The following is a 20,077-nucleotide window of genomic DNA, read 5'->3' on the forward strand; positions in this document are numbered from 1 at the left end:
CTTTATATTCATCAGACCCAACAAAGGGTTGTGGGTAGGGGGTTCGGACCTCTCCTTACAATGTAAACTAGTCTTTATATTCATCAGACCCAGCAAAGGGTTGTGGGTAGGGGGTTCGGACCTCTCCTTACAATGTAAACTATCCTTTATATTCATCAGACCCAACAAAGGGTTGTGGGTAGGGGGTTCGGACCTCTCCTTACAATGTAAACTAGTCTTTATATTCATCAGACCCAGCAAAGGGTTGTGGGTAGGGGGTTCGGACCTCTCCTTACAATGTAAACTCTCCTTTATATTCATCAGACCCAACAAAGGGTTGTGGTTAGGGGTTCGGACCTCTCCTTACAATGTAAACTATCCTTTATATTCATCAGACCAAGCAAAGGGTTGTGGTAGGGGGTTCGGACCTCTCCTTACGATGTAAACTAGTCTTTCAATTCAAATTTGCTTAGGAATTATCATATAGCGCCCCTATCTTTTAAAACATATAGACCCCCGCCTAATAACTCACAGGAAACATTCAAATGGGTTTTTATTTACAATGGCCGGTTATGTCCGTAACTGGACTCGTTTGTGTACGGGGATTGTTTTACATTAGAAAGTTTAACATGACTCTAAGCATTTATGATATCCATTATAGATACATTATAGCATTTAGGTACTGTACTTAGACAAAGACAAGAATAAGCAAGCGTACAGGTGTTGGATTTCAGACGACTTTTCCGTATGGACAGGTAATACGTATATATTTACGGAGAAAACATTTACATAGAAATTGCTAATATCTCCGCAAACAAAACAAGTAATACAATTATTTTCGCTATTTCGCTTCAAACGACTTACTTATGAGGTGTTTAAATTTGCGATCGACTATTCTCGCGGACTTTATCTCGCTCCTAATTGATAGTGCTATCGTAATGTGTTAAACTAGTCCAATGTGTCAATATTTACTACCGTATTTTACATGCGTCGAAACAGATCTGTACATGCGCTCAGTGATGACCCCGACCGACCCTGTATTTATTTGGGATGTAGAGGACTATTACTTGTTCTGTCACTGTCACTGCATGTTACGACAAAATAGTTTTGACCTTTCAGAACAGCTATTTTGACATTTATTATAATAGAAATTCACAAGTGGAAATCGCTCAATTTGGTTTTATTTGAGAGATGACGAAAAATGAAAATGGCCCTTTCTTGTCCTCTGGTCGCTGAAATGTCTTTCTATAATCTGTGAAAGAATTTTGAATGGAGTTTGACTATGTTTGGACGGACTTATTGTATTTTCTCCACGATCTAAGTTGTTGTGATCACGATAGAATATTTTAAATAACATGCCGTTTGAGATATCGTAATTAACAAACAATAACATCAAGATGTAGAACCAATAAACAACTTCGATATAATTCTAGTTAGCAAACATAGTAATAATTTTAAACTGTCATAAAACTTACTCGAATTCGAGATAGCCTTGTTAGCATACATCAAATTAATCTGCAATAGAGCCAACAAACAACTTCGAGATATCCTTTAGATAAAATACAAAGCGTTAAACTGTCATAAAACTTTGAGATAACATTGTTAGCAAATATAGTAATACAATTTACACGGTCATAAAACTTCGAGATAACCTTGTTATCAAACATAGTAATACAACTTAAACTGTCATAAAACTTACTCGAATTCGAGATAGCCTTGTTAGCATACATCAAATTAATCTGCAATAGAGCCAACAAACAACTTCAGCCTCCCCTTTAGATAAAATACAAAGCGTTAAACTGTCATAAAGCTTCGAGATAACCTTGTTATCAAACATAGTAATACAATTTAAACTGTCATAAAACTTCGAGATAACCTTGTAAGCAAACATAGTAATACAATTTACACGGTCATGAAACTTCGAGATAACCTTGTTAGCAAACATAGTAATACAATTTAAACTGTCATAAAACTTCGAGATAACCTTGTTAGCAAACATAATTATATACTTTAAACTGTCATAAAACCAACATGACTTCGAGATAATCTCGTTAACATAAATAGCATTAAACTGTAATAGAACTTCGACATATTCTGAACTCCTCCAGTTTGATGTTACATGCCATAACGAACAATGATAAACGAAATGCATTATAACAGACAACCATCGACATACCGCGGTTATCAACATCTCGTTAACGTGATAAGATATCATTTGGAGTCCCGGTATTGTTTACGTATAGGTTTATGTATCATATACATACCGATGTTGATAATAAGCACAGTATAACAACGATTTGTACATTTCTCCACAACTCAATATAATAGCGACAATGAGTGAAAAAGAAGGTCAGAAAAGTTCTAAAAACTAAGGATAATTAAGTTAACGGTTATGCACTGAACGAATTAAGGAAGCTCCTATAGACACTCTAATATCAAAATATAGAATTCAAAATCAGTGTTACTGTTTCAAAAATAAGAACTATTTGAAAATAAAAAAGGATATTTGAATATATAGACAGAGAAAGGTGAATTTTAAATTGTTAAGCGTTATACTGGCTGGTTTGATATGTTAGCTATAGACAAGTATCTCATATAATTTATATTATAATTACATGTAGTCTGTGATATTATGCAAATTATTCGAATTAAAATTAGTGTTGAATACATTAAGTTTACTGACGACCTTGTCTGGTTTTGACAGCGGCTCTTGACGTTACATCCTCGCCTTAACGAAGGTCGTTTTCAATGTCAATCACATGTACATGTTACAAATGAATGAAATATCATTACAACGATAACGTCCACTAATATCCACATTTAGGATGAAGCTACATGCTTTTTGCTCACTCTTTCCATCTGCTTCATTTGTTTTAGACCTATTAATAATATGTGATAGCAAAAGGACGTCTAGACTAGAGGTATATTTTTTATGTTTTGTGTAGTTGTCTTTCATTTCGGCATTGATCTGTGATGATATGGCATTTACAGTCTATGAATGACACAGCTTTGCAGGCAAACATAATGGGCGTTAACATAGTCCATGCCGAAACCATTAAATTTAATTTAAGTATTCTAAGTGCACCTTTTGACGACTTTTATCAAAGTAATATAACACCATGATAAATAAAAAGTACAGTATGTCTAGATATACATTAGATTTCTTCATTTGACTTTCCATTATCCTGGACTCTGTGGTTGGGGCCGTTGGTTACAGTCCCTGGTATCTGGTGGTACCAAACAATTAGAAGGCAACAACAGTATGGCCATGGCTGACTCTGGTCTGAGAAAGGGACAAGATCAAGGATGATCCTTGGTTACAAGCCCCTGGGCCTATGATGAGGGTTACGATGTGGGTCATGGGGAATCCTTACCCTTAGTTACAATACGAATGTTTATGAAACAGTAATTAAGGAACCATTGACATTGGTTAGGGACTGAGGAACCATGTTCACAAATAACCTTTTGTTACAACCCCGCGCCTATGAAAAGAGGATGATGAAATTGCTTCGACATTAGTAACTCTTTGTTTCACTGATAGAGGTCAGATAGTCTAGCCATAGAGTTAAGTTTAATTGCAAAGACCTGTGCCTTTGACAAAGGCCAAAGTGATGAAGTTAAGCTTGGCTCCTGAGTCTGTGAGAGGGGCCAATGTTATATAACTTTAGGCTTGATTAAAATGCCCTAAGTCTATGATAGGGACAAAGGTCATAGAATTAAGCTTGGATACAAAGCCCTAAGTCTATGCTAGGGGCCAAGGTCATAGAGTTAAGCCTGGTTACAAGCTCCTTAGTGTGTCACTGCGCAAGGTCATCAAGTAAAGCCCAGTAACAAGGTCCTTTGTCTATGACAGACATCGAGAGACAAATCAATTACCTCATATCTTGTTTCACAGACAGACTGATGAAATTACATATGTAATGAACACGGATACAAGTACGGCATACTCGACTGGGTCGGAAAACATATGTTTTAACAACAATCCAGCCCTGTTAGGCACATGTATGAGTCAGAACGATCCAGGGTGATTTATCTTCTTTTCATTGGACAGATCATGTTCCTAAGGACAACGTCTTGACAATTACTTCGTCTTCTGTATTCTGGACGGTGGCTTTTTAACGCAAATAAAGATTTCAATTAAAAGCATATATAAATGAAAATAATTATAAAATGAAAAGGGAGAACTTAAAATCGGGATGACCTGAATTATTATCGATAATAGTTATAGAATAATATCATATATTTCATAATGAAGATCTATATATTTCAGTTTGGATAAACGTTAATGCGAATAAGCTGCCAGTACTCATAACTACTTACTGTAATTATAATCAAAATTTAATTAGCATGGCTTGTAATAACATTGGCTTCTATGTACACCTATACCAAGGCAATGCTCGTCTCAATCAGTACGCTAGTCTAGAAATACAGAGATAAATATATTCAAGGGTAGTAGATTTAATTTTCAACTTTCCTTATTTTCCGCCATTTCTCCCGTGCTCTGTAGGGGGTAGGAGGAAATCGCTGTTGTGGTTGGAGTTTGCCCTCATAGCAAATTCATACTCTTCGATCTCTGTTTCAATTTCATTCATCAATTCATAGCTAATTACAATGACATGTGCTTTATAAATGTGTACAATTTACATATTACAATGTAGTGAACTTGTAACTCAGCTCATTTAGACATTAATACTTTAATCGAAATGATGATTGGTAAAGAATTGTCAAAGTTAAAAGATATATTTCTGTTTGTCAAATGTTGGCTATAAAATAGCCTTAAATATTGAATAAAAAGGTAAGCAGCGAGTGATAATAGCTTTCTCCTAAAAAAAAATATAACATTGCTTTTGTGAAATTAAACGCTTAGTGCTAAAATGGATGTTTCGCTACTCTTACCTATTTGTTTTGTTCCCGTAATTGAACATATAGAGTACAATTAAATAAGGAAGTAATCTTAATCTTATCGCATAGACAACATTTTCTCATTAACTCTCTCTATGTCACATCTTATACCACACATGAACACCTCACCATTTCTACATATAATTAAACATACAGAATTATTCTTCTACATAATGTTTCACCGTAGTAACAATATTTTCAGTATACTGATCAGACATAGGAATGTATATGACCAATGATCACCAAGGTGTGTCCAGTTACAAACACACCTTTTCTGCTGGGGGCAAGGTTACAGAAAAGCGATAAGGCACCCCGAGTCGCCTGATTATCATGGCGTCTCATCAAACTATGAAGTACGTCACTTCCGCTTTGATAAGACAACCACCTCAAGGTACTGGAGATGATTTGAAACATCAAAACATTGTGTCTTAAACACTAAACAGATGTGCATTAAATATCAGACCCAGTCGATTGTGTTTTACACCGTCAACTGACGATAAATCACCGACACTGATTAAATGTCCGACATGTGCGTGTTTTCTTCAGCAATTCGAGCGAAATGATTAGAAATGACAGTATTTTTTTTTTTACTGAAAGCAACGTATTTTGTTAACATATTTCTAAGATAAAACATTGACCTGTACGTATGACATGTAAGTAAATGTGTCACTGGAAAACGATATGGAAATCGATATCAGTCACTGTCGCGCCTGTGTAGGAGTAGTGTATCTCGTGGTACAGACGGTATACAGGCACGTGTTAAGGAAGGTCGTAACCTCCAGCTCTTTTACCACCTGGCAACTACAGACAACGTAGCTGGCGGGGTAAACGTTTAATATTGTACCACTGGATAATTTGTTTACTATCAATATTCATATCTCTTAGAAATATCTATTTTACCGTTGTAGAATCGACTGTGTAGGATCATTTAAGTAATGCATGGGTTTGATTTTCGTTCGAAACTATATAAATGTATTGAAAACAAAAAGAATCTCGAAAAGGAAAGTTTTGTATACTGTAAAGTGCTAAGTTGCATGTTTTGGTTATTTTTGTATTTTGTATTAAAAACCTACACATGGGCATGTGCTTACAGCGCTAACATTAATCGTCCTCGTCAGCATATATTTACTTCGTGATGTCAATTTCACTTGCGGACGGTAACGACATCTAATTGTCTAATTTTAAAATGACACCTGGTAGCGGGTTTAAAAAGCATGGTTAGTTAAACACAAAAATCAATCAAACATTTCTTTTAAAAATAGTTTTTAAAATATTGAAATTCATATGTGTGTTTGAAAGCGTAGGTTTTCAAACAAATTGTTTTTTTTTTAATTTTGAAAGAATCTTTCGAAAAGGTAATTGAAAATTTTAGTTCGCGACTATAACAGCTATTCAGGCATTGAACTATCGTTTTTATATTGTGTTAAGTTTTGCAGGGTGCGAGGAAGCAATATTTCATGCATATTAAATATAATGTTGAAATAACCAAGAAATAAATTGAATATATTATGTAAATGTGTTTAACCTATGTCGTCTACATGTATCTATACAGCTGTTTATCTAACGCCTTGTATGTTCATCTTTACTTTCCATTTCAGGTAGTGGTACTAGGAGACAACGAACCGGAACCGGAAGCTACCACCCAACCAATTTGCCGAACGTGTAAAGCTGGATATTTTGCCATCCTTGAATGTAACGATAATCACGACACTGTATGCGCGCCTTGCACGGGAGACAGCTTCACCCCCAGTCCTAATCTCTTAAACAAATGTACCACCTGTTCCACGTGCGGTGATGGTTATTTTGTGATGAAGCCATGTAGCAGACATGATGACACCGTCTGTGAATCGTGTTTGTCAGTGAAGGACTCTCGTCTGCCTTCCTACCAGAAGCGTTGTTTAGACGCTGTTGTTGCTGATCAGACTCGTCTTCTTCCGGAACCGGAACCCAAAGAGACTCTGGTATTACCGGAAGGGGAGGGGTCAGCCGATGGGGGTGAGGAAATTTATCTAGGCTCAGAGTTTCAAGCGCCAGTGTTAGATAACACCGATGATATTATAGTTAATGCATCACAAATAATAAAGTTCGATGAAGATGAAGGAAGCGGCGACGAGGTAGAATTGAATATTGGTGCACAAGAAGAGCCAGACACGGAAACGGATTTGACGACTAGTTTACCCCCAGTAAAAGATACAAAAAGTGACGAAACAGAACAAAACATCACTCTTCAATCACAATCTACCACCACACAAAATACAGAACTAACAGATGGCGCTGGGTCAGTTGATTTCATTCCTATGACAACTACCTTTTCCACATTAACAGCTAAATCGACAAAACCGAGTTTTGTTCGCCTTACAGCGAAACCGGAAGTTCCTACCGTCACTCCTGTAGGATCGATACATATTGGTGAAGGTTTAAGTGTCAAGCCGGAAGTCGAGTTTACGTCAAAGAGCGGAGTCGGTCCCAGCGACAAAAACTACGTATTGTATACGGCTTCTCCACATAACAGAGGCAAGGAAAACAGAGGTAAAGTCGACATGACGTCATCATACATTGTCAAAATGATGCACGAAGTTTATAGTTAAGCTACAAGTAATGTTGTCTAGACGACAGTATAACAGTTAATCGTGTTTCGGTTTGACTGACGTCATCATTCCGACTATATTACACTGGCCAATTAGATCCAACATCCCCAGCTAAAATTTGTGATGTCCTCGTCATACTGGTAGTGACGTCATTACTTTTGATATTCTATTGCAATGTCTGATGCAAAGCATCTGTCAAAACTCTATCAAACACGTCTGATATCTGTCATAACTCTATCAAACACGTCTGATATCTGTCATAACTCTATCAAACACGTCTGATATCTGTCAAAACTCTATCAAACACGTCTGATATCTGTCATAACTCTATCAAACACGTCTGATATATGTCATAACTATATCAAACACGTCTGATATCTGTCATAACTCTATCAAACACGTCTGGTATATGTCATAACTCTATCAAATAGATATCATGTCATAACTCTATCAAACACGTCTATCAATCACGTCTGATATCTGTCAAACCTCTATCAAACACGTCTCATATCTGTCAAAACTCTACCAAACACGTCTGATATCTGTCATTACTCTATATCAAACACGTCTATCAATCACGTCCGATATCTGTCATAACTCTATCAAAAACGTCTATCAATCACGTCTGATATCTGTCATTTCTCTATATCAAACACGTCTGATATCTGTCATAACTCTATCGAACACGTCTGATATCTGTCCTAGCTCTATCAAACACGTCTATCAATCACGTCTGATATCTGTCATAACTCTATCGAACACGTCTGATATCTGTCCGAACTGTATCAAACACGTCTGATATCTGTCAAAACTCTATCAAACACGTCTGGTATCTGTCAAAACTCTATATCAAATAGATATCATGTCATAACTCTATCAAACACGTCTGATATCTGTCATACCTCTATCAAACACGTCTGATATATGTCCTAACTCTATCAAACACGGCTGATATCTGTCATAACTCTATCAAACCCGTCTGATATCTGTCAAACCTCTCCCAAACACGTCTGATATCTGTCAAACCTCTATCAAACACGTCTGATATATGTCATAACTCTATCAAACACATCTGATATCTGTCATAACTCTATCAAACCCGTCTGATATCTGTCAAACCTCTCCCAAACACGTCTGATATCTGTCAAAACTCTACCAAACACGTCTGATATCTGTCAAACCTCTCCCAAACACGTCTGATATCTGTCAAAACTCTTTCAAACACGTCTGATATCTGTCATAACACTCTCAAACACGTCTGATATCTGTCCTAACTCTATCAAACACGTCTTATATCTGTCATAACTCTATCAAACCCGTCTGATATCTGTCAAACCTCTATCAAACACGTCTGGTATATGTCATAACTCTATCAAACACATCTGATATCTGTCAAAACTCTATCAAACACGTCTGGTATCTATCAAAACTCTATATCAAAAAGATATCATGTCATAACTTTATCAAACACGGCTATCAATCACGTCTGATATCTGTCATAACACTCTCAAACACGTCTGATATCTGTCATACCTCTATCAAACACGTCTGATATATGTCCTAACTCTATCAAACACGTCTTATATCTGTCATAACTCTATCAAACACATCTGATATCTGTCATAACTCTACCAAACACGTCTGATATCTGTCAAACCTCTATCAAACACGTCTGGTATATGTCATAACTCTATAAAATAAATATCATGTCATAACTCTATCAAACACGTCTGATATCGCATTAGCTCAAAAGAAAGGAACATATTCATCATTCGAGTTTTTAATCCAATCCAACATGTTATGTCCAATAAAGATAAGATACGCAGGGTAAAACTTTCAAGTGTACTTTCATTAACATGTAGCTTTATTCATTGATTATTTAGATCTTTCACACTTAATAATAATATTAGAAAAAGAAATATAAAGAAAATATGAATTACACAAACAGATTTGTGAGCACAGTGGTCCGTTTATATCAAAAGCAATTGTTAAGTCCATGTCCGTTTTTACATTTTAACTTACATAAAGCGGGTTTTATAGTCCAGATAATTTCAATCTAGCTATTGTTGTACCTTTTTCGAGCTATTGGGACTACATTTGCCTGACGATGACCCACATTTAGCCACCCATCACCAATCCCTTTTTTAATAAAGCACAAATTTCCCCCTCGGTCTTAAGCACTCTGCTGTGCTACCAGGTCGTGAAGTCATCAAACAATAATAAATAAATAGTCCTGCTCAATTGAACTTGCACTAAGGAAGCACGGTTAAAAACTTGAGATAACATTTACCCCCGTAAACCAGTCACTATTACTGAATTGAGATGTTCTTTTTATACGATACCCAAATAATGAATGGGCTGGGAAATAATCATAGTTAAGTGTTCTGTCAACAACAAGCACCGACCGATGGTTAGAAAGCCCTGCGTGTAGAGGCCCTGTGTGTAGGGGCCCTGTTTGTAGGGGCCCTGTGTGTAGGGGGCCTGTGTGTAGGGGCTCTCGGGAACGGGTCGTTCACATGGGAAGGAGCATGTCAGGTTGTAGTTATGTAAAAGTAGCTAAGGAAGGGGATATTATACAGTTAAAGTATGGTCATGAGGGATATAGCAAATTTCTGGTTCCCCGCGACCAGGGCTATTTCCCGAGGCGAAGCCCAGGGAAATAAACCTGGCCACGGAGAACCAGAAACTTGATATATCCCGAAATAACCATGCTTAAACTGTTTTATTATATCGATACAAAAGCAACAATCTGACAATTTTTATTTTTAACATCATCAAAATAAACAAATTGCAGACTACAGTACAACAATATCACTTGGCAAGAGTGGGGTGTTGATTTAATTTCAACATTGACAAACTAATTCGGAGTCCCGACTTCATCGACGCTAATTGGTCGATAACTCGATCAAATCACGCCCATCCTCTGAACTAGTTAACTGGGTCTTAGTTCTCCCAACTAACGCACCCTTTTTGTAATGTTGGGATTTATGACATTACTTTTATATAGTGTAAAATAGGTATAGGTATAATAAAGTAGTTTATGTGGACAGTAGATTGTGTGGAACGGGTGACTTGGCTTAGAGAGGTGGAGATTATGCGGAAATGATAGCTTAGGGTTGTGAGTATGTGGGAAGTGTGGCATAGGGGGTGTAGCTTATGTGGAAGGTTTCTTTAATAGGCTAAAGGTTATGTGGGAAAGTAAACTCATTGAGTGTAGGCTATGTGGGAAGAATGGTTAATGGGGTGTAGGCGTTGTGGGAAGGGTGGTTTAGAGTAGTGTAGTTTATGTAGGAAGAGTTGTTCAGGGGGTGTAGGCTATACGGGAAGGCTAGTTAAGAGGGCTAAAGCTTATGTGGAAATGGGAGTGAGGGTATGTTGGAAGAGCGGCTTAACATACTTTTTATGGCCAAGAAAACGGACAGTGGATAATGTAGTTTTGATCGTTTGATAAGATTGGTTTTCTGATCTACAGAAGAGGATGGATGGTGTTTGGTAAGATTGTGGCAAACAGGTGGGGATAGGGCTTGGATCTGTGCTGAGAGTAGGGCAGCTTTAGCTTCTTATAAAGGTAGAAGTAGGAATTATGGTAGCAAAGTATCTGGACCATTTGTTGCGAAATTAAGAGACGATGACTGAAGATGGCTAGCTCGGCCAGGTTCCTACTGTATACTTAAAGGCGGGCCGGAGGTTGAAGAAGGCAACATGGTTAGATCCAGGTCTGGTAGCAGTAATGATGACCTAAAACAATCGACCACACCCAGTAGAGTAACATATTGTTTAGTGTTACCTTTGTTTGGGAGAGTACTCGTCCAACAGCTGTGAATTGAGTGTGTGCAATGTGGTGGAGAGCCCTACGTGGTTGTAGATAGGTTCAAGTACCACAGTACCACGGCCTTAATTACAGTAATATCTGGGTACACTTGTTTTCAGGTTAGTTGTGTACATCTCCAACTGTACTGATTCGCCAGTGAATCGGAACCAATTACGGTTAATGAAGCAGATAAGATTACTGTCATTGAACCGAAAACAAAAAAGATGCACGTGCATTGTGATAATTCACACGTGAATGTTTCATGGCATCAAGCTACGGTCCCCTTTTCCACGGTACAAGTGCAACCAGTGCACAGGCGCAGACAGATAATTAGCGACACCTAGTTCCGACTGGAACACTTTGTACATAGGTCAAGGTCGCACGAGAAATACTTTCCCACAATTACGTTGTCAGATGACGGCGAGGAGACCCGAGTTAAACGCTTGATAAATCACATCTGCCTTACTATTAAATATTAAATGATGTAGGAGGCTTTTATAAGAGGTGGTTCACATTGAACTAGTGGCCTTGTTCCATGTGTAGGTTTTCTGTGGTGCTTGTATGTCAAACTTTCACGGGCTGACGGCAGTGTCAGCTGTACTACACAAAAACATTACACATTTCAGATGGCTTTCGAAAGATACACGTGACGATGCACGTACATTATATATATATTATGCATATTATTATACATATATTATATTCAGGTGCATACATTACAAGAATAATCATACGTGTCTTACATTTTATCATTGCTTGTTTTTACATTTGAAATCGAATTAGCATTTTATTCACTGTATTTTAACATGAATAATAGTTTTAATGTGCTGTTTTACTTTAATTTATGTTTTAGCAGGACAGCTTCTGTATGCATGACGGTCCGTTAAACATTTACTCAGTATTTTACATTTTAATTCTAATAATATCTGTGACAAAATGTTTCCAAGAACTTACCTATTATCAAAGTACTGTGTTCACACCTTGACCTCGGCACGGTGTTCCCGGGTCAAAGGTTATGCTCTATTGGCACACCGTCTTTTGTGCCTTTTAAATGGTTTATCATGTCATTCCATGGAGATGGAAGGATTCCACTTCCGGTACAACCGGTAGATTTTTGAGTATTCAGAGATCTTATTTCATTCGAGCTTATCTATGTCGAAATGATACGGAAATCGAATATATTTCAAGAAAAAGACATTATTCCATGTATCGAATTTTAGACAATCTCTTTGAACCAAACAGCAATTTCGATATAAGCCGAGTTTCGAGTCGTCATTATCTGACTGCTCACCATATACCTCTATCATATATTTCCTTACAAATTGTAACATATTTTAATATGATTTAATATGGTTTTTAATATGATACATTATGGACGCAGGCTACAAGCCTCTATATCCATATCAGTACATACTAGAAAATGTACATTAAATATACTTAAAGTAGGAATATGAATGTCTGTGTTACAGTCCATCACCACCACGTGGAGAATTCGCTGGACAAGCCGGTCCCCACAGCAGAACAGAAGGTGGGCGCCCAGAGCTCCCCCCACGAACATGTAAGTAATCCCAATTTATTCATCAGATTATACTTTCATCAGGTTAGTGTGGGCTCTATTAATCGAGACAACCGCATATATGTAATTCCCGATCAGTCAATTGATTCACCATTCAATTAATTCAAAACCATTTTCACAAAATAATATAAAATAAATGCATAGATCATATGTGAATTCAAACCCCCGGAAAGCCGTCCCTCTGACCTCTGTGTTTCTGCGACCCGTCCAATTCTGTGTTACAGGAAGAAGGCACCAGCAAAGTGACTGTTGGAGTGGTGGTCGCAGTGGCCGTAGCGGCAGCCTTTGTTTTCTTCATCCTCGGATTTATCGTCAGTGTGCGATGTCGTCGAACGCGAGAGTCGTTCCAGGTGATGAAGGTACGCGAAAAAGTGGCTCCCCCCAACCCTAGCCAACCTGCCCATCTCCAACAATAGAAATATCTGCTTCCCCATTCCTCATCGAATGTAACGATGAGTTTGTGTCTAAATTTGCTACCTGTAATGGGTTTCTGAACTACTGTATCATAAGTGGGTGTATTATTTTATTATTAAGCTTGTTAAAAGGTTATGAATGTGAAAAGTCTGAGATCAATGGGTTGAGAGGTGACAAAGTGTATCGACTGTTAAATCCCCGCGAGGTCCCCTCTGATCTTCGGTAGCCACGGTGGTAACTGATAGTATACCCCTGCAACGAAGTTGTAAGGGTAAAACGAAATAGTCTGTTTGAACGGAACCCTTACAGAGAGGTGCTTGACTGTTACCTCTCCAATTTATGGAGTTATGCCCCTTTTTTTAAGAACTATCATTTTGGCGACATTTCTAATTCAATTACATATTTTATTTGTGCAAAAATATTTATTTGTTACAGAAGGTGGATAAGAACGGGTCTTGGAATAGTGGCTCGCCCGTCCCTATAAATATCGAATATCGTGACGAGGAGCGTGATGGTATATATGATGTCATCGACAAGGACACAGCACGCCACCCTAGCGGAAAGCCGATAAAGCAGGAGCACGTAACTCCAAGACGAGTGGAGGATTTGTATGCTGTTCCAGATAGGAAAAAGAAGAGCAAAGACCCAGCGCCACGTGTTGGTGGGTTTCTTGAGTAAACGGTGTTTTATAATGATACTTAAGTTAAATATTACAGTAAAACCCTCGGTTAGTACTTCAGATAGTATCCGCCTTCAGGACAGACACTTTATTCAGGAGCACATTTTCTTTTCATCGACATTGATTTGTTTATTCCGAAATTCGTTATTACGAGCTTCAGTTTTTGAGAAAAAGTAACCGAGCAATGAATTCCAGAGTAGAGCGATTTGTTATGTTTTTTGATTATTTAGAATAATGAGAATTTTAAATCGAATAGCACAGATTGGACACTAGACAGGAAATCCTCAGATTTAATGAAATTATTACTTAGTACATGTGCTGAAATAAAAAACCGTAGTCGTGTATAAAGTAAAATAATCTTGCAATTGTCTTGTAAGTTGGAGAGGACAACAAATATAACTGGTGTAGGTTTAGGATGACTGTTCAATCACAGTCATGGTTGTAAAGTCAGAGTGTTCTAGATGTGTGTACCTTAACTTTCACTCATATCGACATACATCTTTAATTATGAAGTCAGAATGCAGATATTTTTAATTTTTGTTGTAGATCATATCGACATAATCAAATTCATTGATGAGACGACGGATGACGAGTTCGGAACGAAAGATGAAGAACTCCTTGGTTTGCTGAGGAAAGGTCGGGAGGGGGTGACCCATGATCACAACGGTTCCATACCCCGTCTCGACGACTCCGACAGTGGCGCTGATTTCGGCCCATCAGACACGCCACCTGTCGAAGTCAGTCATCAGGAAGGGGAGACAATAGCGCGAGACCCAAATGTCATAATCGAAGAGGAAGAAAACGAAGATGAATCATCGCCAATGCTTACAAATGACTCTCAAGAAAGCACGCTCTCACAAGACGCGCATGATTCAGTTGAGGATTGATAACTGTGTATACAATTATGATGACATCCAATAGATTTGTGTAAGCAGTCGCCAAGTCATCATATTATGTGTATTACAGAAACACTGGCGGAGTGAGTACTATTAAAGAGTCCACATGTCACAGGTCAACTTCATCGTGACGTCATCGACTTAAGTGTACATAAAGGATGCACGTATGACTTGCTTCTATAAAGTACCAGGTGGTGACATCATTATTATGACTCTTCTCAATAATCAATGAGATATAAACGACGAGACCATTAGCAAACAATCAGGGACGGAAGTAAATGTTGATCACACTAATACGTACAATTCACAACACATGAGTTTTAAACGTTAATCGTCACAGAGATACTATAATACAAGCTGCCTTTACATATGTGTATCATTGTGTCGCAACCCTGTGCTTCACAACGCTTTTGCACTTACAGTGGCGTAGCATACAAAAGGGAAAAAATCAAAAAATCTTCTTGAAAACTTTACTCCGACGGAACATATGATACTGTGTTGTCCTCGGATAATCGTTGAAGGGCCTTTCAGTCTTATTATTTGTTAATACACGGGTGATTGTTTCTAGAGCCTCCTATAATTTTGTTCCAGCTATGTAAGCATACACTCCGAAAAATGATTTGCTACGCCACTTATTCACAGATTTAAATCATATAGTGCTATACTAGGACCAGTTTTGAATATTCAACAAATGATAGTCAAGTGCTAAAATCAAACATCGGTGATAATATGATAGTGCTACATTGGAGGTTATATAATGTTATCATGAACAATAGGGGATCCCGATTTCCGCAACTAAGTGCCGTATAGTATTTTAATTTATTTTTATCATTTTAGTGCATAATATGAACCAGTGGTGATGGGTTGCCTGCGGTGTTAGACGTACGTACAAGATAGTGAGGTTGACATCGTTTATTTTCGTTACATTTTGTGACACACTCGTTACTATACACTATGCCATATCCGCGCCACATAGATCGGCATAGGATCGTTGTTCAACACTAACATACACAAATGTATACAAATACTGTTAATATTGAAATATTCTGCTGAATCGCTTTTTAGATTACAAGTCTATAACTATTCCTTATTGTTCCCAATACATAAATATGTTCCTGTACCTTTTTGTAAGACATTTTATGCTCAACACAGAGTAATTGCATTGACAACGAACCATTCTTAATTAGATATGATTTAGGTTTACATACCTAAAATTTAATTTCTAGATGTTGATAGACTTATTATTTCTCTTGGTGGACTTATCTTTGCTATTTTGCCAGCAGAAAACCTCTCGGAAAGCGTCACTTATTTCGTCAACCACCTTATTTAGGGAACCCATTTTTACAAGTTTTGTTTCCATTAATATAGTGCTAGATAGTTATTTGCGTACTATACCGCCGCTCAAATCGCAGAAACACTAACATGTAAATAGTGTATAAACATGTATATTCTAGTAAAGAATTTGTGCAATAACGACAATGAGAAATTAATAAGTGTCGTTTTGTTAACATTAGAGTGAAGATGTATGTGTATCTGATAGCCGTGGAGATAACTTTTATATCAAATAAAGGTTTGGACGAAACAGGAACAAAGAATGATAGAGAAACAAGAAGTTGGAATGATAACAGGAAAAAAACATTTGAATGATACTATATTGAGCGCTTGAGAGGCTGATCCTTTCCCCACCCTCGGTTCTTGTGACGTCATAGTGCGTGAGGCTATACATACAAACGTGTAACTTACTAGTCAGGTCTTCGTGTGCCTCCTCAACTTATATTTGGAGGGGTTGCTTGCTTAATTTATTAAACTAAGGTATTTGTACATGGTTGTCTCAATCAGTGTTTTCTGTTTGATTATGAGGATTCATTATCTCCCTTGATTTTTTTCTAACTGCCAGATTTGTGTTTGAATTGCACACGTTTTCGTACATAGTAGTAAGCATCGGGACGATGTTTGTGACGTCATCAAACAAAACACGCTTTGACATTCGTAGCTAAGGAAACGCACGCTGTCTTGTTTGTATTCAACAGCGTGTGATGTTTTATTTATAATTTTAATTAATTATGTATCATGTTATCTTGTTATGTATATAATATTGTATGTCGTCATTTGTTGTATCTGATCGCTCACCACGACACTTTTAATTACGATTAGCTTGTGAAGCTGATCATGACGTTTCAGAGAAATGACGTTTCTTTTTAACTATGACGTCATCATCCGCCAGTTACGTTGACGGATCCTTGGCGATCTAGCTTCAATTATCCTCACATTTTTGAATCGACATTTCGTGCCCTTTCGTTCCCAATAAGATAATACCGTTGGGATCTTAGATAAGCTACTGTATAGGTAAAGATTTTTCGAATTGTTCTGATTCAGAATTACCAAGGTCGGACTGAAGGTACATGACGTTATTGGCGTCCTCCTGTTATTCTAAATTGTTACCTTCCACATACGTGTGATGTTTGTCCGATTCGCCTTCACTGAAAGCCCTTTTTTATCAGTATCTGATAACTTATAAGTACCGTGGTTTACTCTTACCTTGATTTACCCGCATACATTCGTTGTACATGTTTCAAATCTGTCAACAATACGATAATCAAATACAAAGTACAAAAATGGTGTTATTTTCGTAGTGTGGAACTTTTTTGAAAGCACATGCATGCTTTATTGTATAGCCTTAAGGTGCTGTAATTTGTATCGACAATAACCTGTGTCCGAGATACAATAACCAATTAATACGAGTTGTGCATTTATGAACAATTTAATTCTTTATGAATAACATTTTGGAAATAATGTGTTGTGAAATATGGAAAAAAATAAAATTTAGAAATTCACACGAGTTATAGTTTCTTGTCCTTGACCTAGTTACCTCGTTATCAGACAAGTTAACCGACTACAACCCAAGTCTGGTTATCTTAATGAACTCAAGCATTTCTGAATTATATAGTTGAAAATGTATCTTTGATTTACCACCGATTTGTATGTTATTTTGATGAATCATTTTAACTCTATATATATATTTGAAACTTCTGTTTTAGTTTTTCTAAATTTCCAGAAGAAGAAAATAGTCGTTACCAGGTATGGTGATATTCATGCTGGGTCTATATGATATATAACCGCAGTGTACCCGTTACGTGGCAGACGACACTGACGCACTGTGTCACCTGAAACACGGGTAAAAATTCCAGGTACAAGTCGACATGTACTTTGCCGTGTTATCAGCGGTGTGAAACTCAATGTATTGATGAATCACCTGCATGCAGCTGACGTCATGGTGGCTTAACAATATTGGGCAACTTGAGGTTATCATAGATTATAGATTATGATAAGTTATCAATTTGAAGTACCACAGTCACTTGGATTAAGCTGTATGTATAGTTATTGTTTTGAAAAACGAAAAACAAATTAAAAAACCGTTATCACAGTTTTTTTTATATTTTTATTAATTTCCTGTAATATTGAAGTTTAAGCTGACCTTGTATTTATTTTCTTTTTTTCTTTGTTCCATAAATGTTCTTGGAATTAGAACATGTACTAATTGAACCTACATAACAAAAGAACCGTTAAAATCATTATTTTAAGTAGAAAAGACTCAATATACTTACACATGATACAAGGACTAATGCATTCTATTTTTATCAAACTCTCAAAAATGCCAACCTAGTAAAGTGTAGTGTGATGATTTACCATCAGAAATAAAAGATTACATAGACAGAGGAAATCTCCTGTAAATGCACATGTGTGTGTTCCAGGTTCTGACCCCTGTCATAAATCGTCTGGTGTCTCAACTTCATCTTTAAGTAGTGATATTCCATTGGTACTTTGTTTTTACAGGTCTCCAGATTAAAAATGTATTCACTGGTCAAGTATCGCCTTCAAACCCGTCGGCACTTTCCGTAAACGAGAACATGCGGAAAGTGACGACGGTTCCCAATTTGTGCTATTTGTATAATATCTACATGTAATCAAAGATAAGTTTGATGTTTATAGTGGACATAGACGGTTTGGAGAGTATCCTGATTATACAGGATTCAATAAGACAGATTACATTGTGTGTGTGTGTGTGTGAGTGTGTGAGTGTGTGAGTGTGTGAGTGTGTGAGTGTGTGTGTGTGTGTGTGTGTGTGAGTGTGTGTGTGTGAGTGTGTGAGTGTGTGTGTGTGTGAGTGTATGCGAGTACGTGGTTTACCAGTAGCTTGTTCCCATGACATATTTTGATTTTTTTACATAGAAATATATATATTGCAACGTACCTAGGCCTGTAGACATGTTACAAGTCTGATTGATACAAGTCTCCAGATTACATAGAGTTGCATTCAGAACAAAACATCTAGTTGCCGATTTCACGTATCCCTGTAGAAATGTACATGTATAGGTACAATTGTGGTGAAATCTGTATGATTTGTGTCTCAGGTGCTGTACATACTAATAGTAATATGATGTGTATATATTATATACTATATATAATACTATTATATATACACATCATATTACTATTAGTGTGTCCAGCACCTGTGATGTGTGTAGGTCTCCGGAATGAAGCCTGTACTCGTTTATCAGTAACTAGGTGATAACGAATAGTTTGCAGTAGAATTCGCCCTGTGACAGTCAAACATGTGTTTTATATTTGTAGACAAACAAGACATTTTACGTCACATTTGTCAGCAAAACGAGAGGAAAACAAACAGTGGTTAAGGACGTTCAATCATACGAGTTTGGTTCTATGGAGAAGCCGGGGAAAATTAGCTGGGTGTTTGTCGGTTTAAACATCTATACATGTAGGTGTAGCAATATATGAAACTTGTATATGTCATTTTCATTATAATTCACTCAATTGTATTCTCATATCTTTATAAAGTTATTGAGAACTTTTTGACAAAAAATTGGCTAACAACCCCGAATCTTACACCCTCGAGGCCTGAGTCAAACAAAGCAAGTGCAGTACTAAATCTGCTGTATCACACTGAACAAATACCCACTAGACTAAACAAATAGCGTCTCGTGCTGCGTCAGTTTTGTTTAGTAAAAGCACAGACGTATGTACCACATGTCGCTGGTAAAAGTACGTTTTTTTTGTGATAATTCAATAATACACTATCAACATATTGAATATCGACGGGGAATGTTTAGAGGTTCTTGCCGGACTCATTACCAGGATAGCTCTTCGGATATATAGTGTACCGCTGAAAGTAAACTGAACACTTCATTCTCTTTGAAATGCAAGCTTTTAGTG

At 37.1% G+C, this 20,077-nt stretch overlaps 1 protein-coding gene across 1 annotated transcript in view; it reads left to right on the forward strand.

Annotated features, from left to right (window-relative positions):
• The window catches only part of LOC110454787, a 45,934-nt gene extending 28,255 nt beyond the window's left edge, over positions 1 to 17,679 (forward strand). The window contains exons 2-6 of the mRNA XM_021504492.1: positions 6,480 to 7,410; positions 12,750 to 12,838; positions 13,081 to 13,215; positions 13,706 to 13,931; positions 14,496 to 17,679. Of these exons, the coding sequence (XP_021360167.1) occupies positions 6,480 to 7,410; positions 12,750 to 12,838; positions 13,081 to 13,215; positions 13,706 to 13,931; positions 14,496 to 14,836 (1,722 nt within the window). The 3' untranslated portion in view covers positions 14,837 to 17,679. The remainder of the gene's footprint in view (positions 1 to 6,479; positions 7,411 to 12,749; positions 12,839 to 13,080; positions 13,216 to 13,705; positions 13,932 to 14,495) is intronic.
• The last annotated feature ends 2,398 nt before the right edge of the window (positions 17,680 to 20,077 follow it).

This window comes from Mizuhopecten yessoensis, unplaced genomic scaffold (genome assembly GCF_002113885.1).
Source record: "Mizuhopecten yessoensis strain PY_sf001 unplaced genomic scaffold, ASM211388v2 scaffold8065, whole genome shotgun sequence".
NCBI lineage: Eukaryota > Metazoa > Mollusca > Bivalvia > Pectinida > Pectinidae > Mizuhopecten > Mizuhopecten yessoensis.